The sequence below is a fragment of the Lipotes vexillifer genome, unplaced genomic scaffold (assembly GCF_000442215.2).
Source record: "Lipotes vexillifer unplaced genomic scaffold, Lipotes_vexillifer_v1.1 scaffold1223, whole genome shotgun sequence".
NCBI lineage: Eukaryota > Metazoa > Chordata > Mammalia > Artiodactyla > Lipotidae > Lipotes > Lipotes vexillifer.
Window position 1 is genome coordinate 526,938 of NW_006795957.1, and position 6,234 is coordinate 533,171.

At 48.5% G+C, this 6,234-nt stretch overlaps 1 protein-coding gene across 2 annotated transcripts in view; it reads left to right on the forward strand.

The window, feature by feature from the left end:
* HSPBP1 (HSPA (Hsp70) binding protein 1) overlaps positions 1-5,407 on the forward strand; it is a 14,058-nt gene extending 8,651 nt beyond the window's left edge. The window contains exons 5-8 of one of the 2 annotated variants that reach the window (XR_457121.1): positions 1-11; positions 103-199; positions 670-781; positions 4,938-5,407. The exon at positions 1-11 is cut by the window's left edge and continues 132 nt beyond it. Coding sequence is in view for 1 of the 2 variants with exons in the window: in XM_007468015.1 (XP_007468077.1) it covers positions 1-28; positions 98-199; positions 670-781; positions 4,938-5,012 (317 nt within the window). In the remaining variant the exon portion in view is untranslated. Of the gene's footprint in view, positions 29-97; positions 200-669; positions 782-4,937 lie in introns of both variants that reach the window. The other variant, XM_007468015.1, reaches the window with a different exon arrangement.
* Positions 5,408-6,234: the final 827 nt, after the last annotated feature.

A 6,234-nucleotide genomic window follows, 5' to 3' on the forward strand; every position in this document is an offset into this window, starting at 1 on the left:
TGAACACAAAGGTGGGGTGGCCAGGGCAGGAGCTGGGATGGTTCCTGGCGGGGAGTGCACGGGGGAAGGGATTGCCCCTCTGACCCCGTGGCCCTTCCACAGGGACCCTGTGCTCCATGGGCATGGTCCAGCAGCTGGTGGCCCTCGTCCGGACAGAACACAGCCCCTTCCATGAGCATGTGCTTGGAGCCCTGTGCAGGTGCGCTGGGGCCCAAAAGGACCGGCACCCCTGTGGGGGCTAAAGGGTTTAGGGTCAGAGAGGAGCAGGAACCACGGCACTGGCCCTCCCTGAGCCTCAGTTTCCTCACCTTTGGGGGCTGCCGCAGCAGCCTGGGGAGGAGGGGGAGAGTCTTTCTTACACCCATACTCCCCCATCCCCCACACAAAGTACAAGCAGATTAGAGTCTTAAAACACGATGGAGTGGAGCAGCTGGACAAGCAGGCAGCAGCTCTCATGTGTCAAGTCGGCTCCAGGCCGGGCACTGTGCTGAGTGCCCTGTTTTGTACAAGTCTCATCAAAGTCCCTGGGCTGGGGCGGGGACAGGAGTGAAGTCAACGTTGCAGGTGGGGAAACTGAGGCCCAGTGTGGGGGAGCAGCTTGCCGAGGCTCCCGTGGTTTGGGGTGCTGTGCAGAGCGAGGTCCCAAGGGCTTCTCTCCTGTCCCCGCAGCTTGGTGACGGACTTCCCCCAGGGTGTGCGGGAGTGCCGGGAGCCCGAGCTGGGCCTGGAGGAGCTTCTGCGGCACCGGTGCCAGCTGCTGCAGCAGCACGAGGAGTACCAGGTACTGCTGATGGGGGGGGCGGGGGCGCTGGCCCAGGGGACCCAGCTGTGTTTTGTGGGAGGGGCCAGCCTGGTGCCTGCCTTCTGGGTCTCTGTGGTCTCTTCGCCCACGCTTTTGTTTACATCCTCTTTGCAATTCATGTGTTTCTCTAGTCATCATTCAGAAAACATTTATTGCCCCCCCTCCCATGTGACTCATGCTGTGTTAACACCAGGGGGATTGCAAGGAGAACCAGAAGCTCGGGGTTTTGAGAGTTAGAGTTAACGAATTAATTTAATTTTTTTTTTTTTTTTTTTTTGCCAAAGCTTTTCTAAACATATGTGTGAGGATTTATTTTGAGTCTTCAAGTCCCCAGGCTCTGATGCAGAGTCCGGAGTAAAGTGGATCTGTAGGTTGAGGGAAGAAGTCACCAAAATAATACCAAACAGCCTGTTACATAACTGTTCTCATTTAATCCTCAAACATACACATCACTTAGGTCTTACGTTCCCTATTTATAGATAAGAAAATAAAGCCTCGGAGAGCTTAAATAACTTGCATGTGGTCACCTAAGCAGTAAGTGGCAGAGTGAGGATAAGAAGAATGCCTTCACCTACTGAGATACATTGCAAATGGCAGCTTGCTGTTTTGCCTGCCAGTGGCACAAGAAGAGATGAAGGTGGGAAGATGAGTGGGCAAAATGGAAGTAGGAATCAAGATGGAATTGAAGCCAGGTGACTGGTCTAAAGTGACCGCTACAGGGCCAGATGTCAACCATGGTTAGACTTCAAGAAGGATGCACTGCCTTTCATCTTGAGTTTTCATGATTTTTGGTTATTTGTTATGGGATTTTTTTTTTTTTTTTTTTTTTGGCCATGACTCACAGCTTGCGGGATCTTAGTTCCCCAAGTGGGGATAGAACCTGTAACCCCTGCAGTGGAAGCATTGAGTCCTAACCACTGGACCGCCAGGGAATTCCCCCAAACTCATCTAATTATTATCCAAATTATTTAATATTGTTGTTTACATCATATCATTCAAATATTTAAGTATTTTTAGATTGATAAATAAGTGATAAATAGCAACAAATTAAATATTTGATTAAATAGGTAAGTAACTAATATGTGATAAATAACAACTCATTAGCTATTTAATTAGATAAAGGGTAACAAGTGATAAATAACAGCAATAAATAACTCACTAAATAGTTAAATAGATAAGTAACAAATAAGTGATAACTCATTAGATATTAATTATATAGATACTGAGTAGCAAGTGATAAGTAACAACTCAGGTATTTAAATAGATAAGTAACAAATAAGTGATAAAGAACAACTACTTACATATTCAGTAGTTATTTATTTAAAGGATTAAGTGATTTAGTTAACTTCACTTAAGTAATTTATCCAGCCATTATAGCACCGTCCAGACGCTGGTGTTTCATCAAAGCTGGACACAGCAAACATGCCAGCTTCTTGGGACTTCCATTCTGCTGAGATCATTCCTCTGTGGACACCATCAGGTGTTTACAGAAGGGTGCTGGGCACTGGGTGTGAGGAGCGGGGGTGACTGGGAGAGGCACAGTGCCCGCCCCCAGGGGCTCGCCCCCTGACCTCATCACGGGAACCCGTGGAGATTTGTGCCCGTGGGGGGCAGGGGAAGCCCCGGCCCTCGTCCAGCCTGTGGTTTTAGCCATCCTTGCTTGGTGCATCCATGTGTTTGTTCCCTGAGTCTCTAGTGTGCCAGATCCTGGTACCAGACCATGAGACCAACCTGGTGAGGGAAGCCTCCTGTGAACCGGCCAACATGCCTTTTTGTTTGTTTTCAAAACAAATTTTAACAGCTTTATTGAGGTATAGTTTACCTATATTGAAAGTGTGCGGTGTGAGAAGTTTTACATATGTATACAGCTGTGGAAACCTTCATTTTTCCATCAGGGGCAGGTCACCCATGTGCCAGGTCCCAACCTGAGCACTGGAGATTTGGAGTAAAGGGATACAGCCTTGGTTCTCATGGGGCTCATGGGGTAACAGATAAAAATGTAGACAAACGTACACACAAATACATATTTACAGATACATATCCATCTATCTATAGACACACGTGTAATACGTATCTATATAATTTAACATATACTGTCATGTATAATATGACATGAGGAAGTTAGAACTACAGTGAGGAGTTAGAGAATGGTGGGCTGTGATATTTTAGGTAAGGTGGTGCATTTGTTTCCTAGAGCTGCTGTAACAGAGTACCACACACTGGGTGGCTTAACACAGAAATGTATTGTTTCACAGTTCTGGGGAACAGAAGTCTGAAGTCAAGGTGTCACCAAGACCGTGCTCCCTCTGAAGGTTCTAGGGAAGAATCTTTCCTTGCCTCTTCCAGCTTCTAGTAGTTGCTGGCAGTCCTTGACGTTCCTTGGCTTATGGATACATCCGTCACTCCGATTTCTGCCTCTGTTTTCACATGGCCTTCTTTCTCCCCTATGTGCCTGTCTTAGAACTCTTTCCAGATATGTAAATAGAGGTGTGCTTTAATTTCAGTGTAATTCAATATTATAATTGCATAGTATTCTCTGAAGTGATTACATCATGATTTAGCCAGTCCTCTTTTGTAGGTATTTTTGTGGGCCCTGTGTAGAGTTAAATTAAATTACATTGGTGCTTTTTGAATAGGCCCCATAGTCATGTGGTTCAAAATTTAAGATGCATGAGAGGATAAACAGTGAAAAGTCTCCCTCCTACCCCTATTCCTATCCACCCAGTTCTTCCTGTGGCCTTCCTAAGATAGTCTGTGCACATACAAGGAAATGTACATATCAATTCTTTTCCTCTTCCTCTCTTCATTTTGTGTCAATTCAGCCTATTCTGACCACTATTCTGCTCTTGCCATATTCCCTTTCATAACATACCCACGAGTGTGTTTCCTGTCGGTGCCTATGGCTCTATCCTCTTGGAGTTTGTTTCCACTCTTTCACTACTATCAACTCTGCTAAAAGAATAACCTTTTACACATGTAACTTTAGGAGTATGTCTATAGAACAATTTCTAGAAAGGGAAAGGCTGGGTTAAGGTAGGTTAAAGATGAAGTTACAGGGTTTAAGCACCATGTCCTTAGCTGTTGCCAAGTTGTTCTCCGTAGAAGTTGAACCAGTCGACACTGCAGCCATGAGGGTGCTCAACTTTCCCACATCCTGGCCAGGATAGGGTGCCTCAAGCCATGTGACCTTTCTTCAAGCTTATTGGTGACAAGCAGTATTCCAGTCCAGTTTATGTTTGCATTTCTCCCGTGAGTGAAGTTGGGCATCTTTTTCCTTTTTTTGTGAACTACTCATTCATATCCTTTGCCCATTTATCTAATGGGTGGTGGTTTTGCAACTGATTCATTAAAGCTTTATTTTTTTAAAAAAATTCATTCATTCATTCATTCATGCATGCATTTATTTATTTATGGCTGCGTTGGGTCTTCGTTGCTGCCTGCAGGCTTTCTCTAGTTGTGGCGAGCGGGGGCTCCTCTTCGTTGCGGTGCACGGGCTCCTCATTGCAGTGGCTTCTCTTGTTGCAGAGCACCGGCTCTAGGCGTGCAGGCTTCAGTAGCTGTGGCACGCGGGCTTCAGTAGTTGTGGCTCACAGGCTCTAGAGTGCAAGCTCAGTAGTTATGGCGCATGGGCTTAGTTGCTCCATGGCATGTGGGATCTTCCCGGACCGGGGCTCGAACCCGTGTCCCCTGCGTTGGCAGGCAGATTCTTAACCACTGCGTCACCAGGGAAGCCCCCATTAAAGCTCTTGAAGTATTAAGTATGTTAGACGTTTGTGATGAGTTGCAAATATTTTTCACCCCAAATTGTTGTTTTTCTTTCACTTTTGTTTCTGGCATCTTTCTGCTATGCAGATACCTTTTATGTTTATGTGGTCCAATCTATCAGTGCTTCTTTCTTGGTCTCCGGAGTTTGTATCCATGGAAGGGATTTTAAGTAGGGATTAATCGAGGTTGGTCATTTCTGGGAGTTAGGACAAGCTGGAGGGGGCTGATGTGAGGACAGACCAGTGGGGTGAGACAGGAAGCTTCTGGGGTGGTGGGTGGGAGGGAAGAGGTGCCGTTTCTGCAGGCAAGGCTGGTGAAGGCAGGGGTTGGCCTCTGCACTCAGGGCTCCCAATCTCACACCCCAATCCAGGAGGAGCTGGAGTTCTGCGAAAAGTTGCTACAGACCTGTTTCTCCACCCCGACGGACGACAGCATGGATCGGTGAAACCCGGTGGCTTCTCTCCCTCTCTTTGTGGGAACCCCAGGCCTCCTGACTCCCCCTCACCCACGAGGCCCTCTCCCAAAGGAGAGCAGGGCCTTGATGGTGCCGGGGCGTGTCAGCCCGTCTCTTCTCAGCCCTCAGGAGGGGCGCTGAAAAAGGCACTGGCTCCTTGGACCCCACCTCTCGCGCACTCTCACTCCATTCCCCCTTCTCGTGTCCACACTGGTCTTCCAGTAAAGGTGTTTCTCCACCACCACCTCCTTCACTGCCACCTTTGTCACCTCCCCTGGAGAGTGCCTTGGTTGGGGAGGAGGGGCACGATCTTAGGGGACGTGGGGAGCCATGGAGGGGACAGCAGCGGGCGGAACCTGGGAATAATAAAAGTGTTGCTATCTAAAGTCCAGAGCCATTGTCTTCTTTCATCCTCCTGGCCTCTCTGGAGAAGGATTGTGTGGGATATTCCTCCTCTTTGGCCCCCACCGTCCCTGCAACTACTCCTCTGTTTGAGGACTCTCAACGTCATACACCCGCGCTGCTGAGCCTAAGGCGTAAGCCAAGTTCTCTCCCGGCAGGACGTGCAGGGCCGGGGGGTGGGGGCATCACGTGGCTTCAGTTCTGCCAATCAGAGCTCGCCGTGCACCTGCTCGCGAGCTGCGGCCGGAGAACGGGGAGCACGTGCCGGAGGTCCCGCTGTACTGCCCGAGCCAGGGCTAGAGGTCACTATGGGTGCCTGGGGCAGGCCGTGGTTGGGCGTGGGCTTTGTCCCGACCCGAAAGTGCTAAGCCTTTTCTCCAGCCTTCTCCGAGATTGGGAGGCGAGCCGGGACAGAGGGAAACTGCCTTGCCTCCTTTAATAAATTCCTTTTCAGTTTAGTCAAAGGAGCTTTCCTTTACAACCAAGAGTCCTGACCGGTGGTATATTTCAGACGAGGAAGCTGAGCCCAGGGTGGTTGATCCGTGGCCAAGTTCATAGCCAAAATTTAGTCCTGGGCCAATTCCAAAGCTGTGCCCCTCCTCCCTGTATCCTGGTTTCCTAGATAATGCCAGACTAATTCCTCTCCTGTGGAATTTACTTGTACGGGAGGGAATGGTTATTTCTTCACTCCCCTTCCCAAATTCAGGATAAATCGAAAGGTAGCTACAGGATCCGAGAATTGGAGATAACATATAACCTGTATCACTTTTAGAGCAGACATGAGAAAGCGGCATTGGTCTTGCTGCCACTT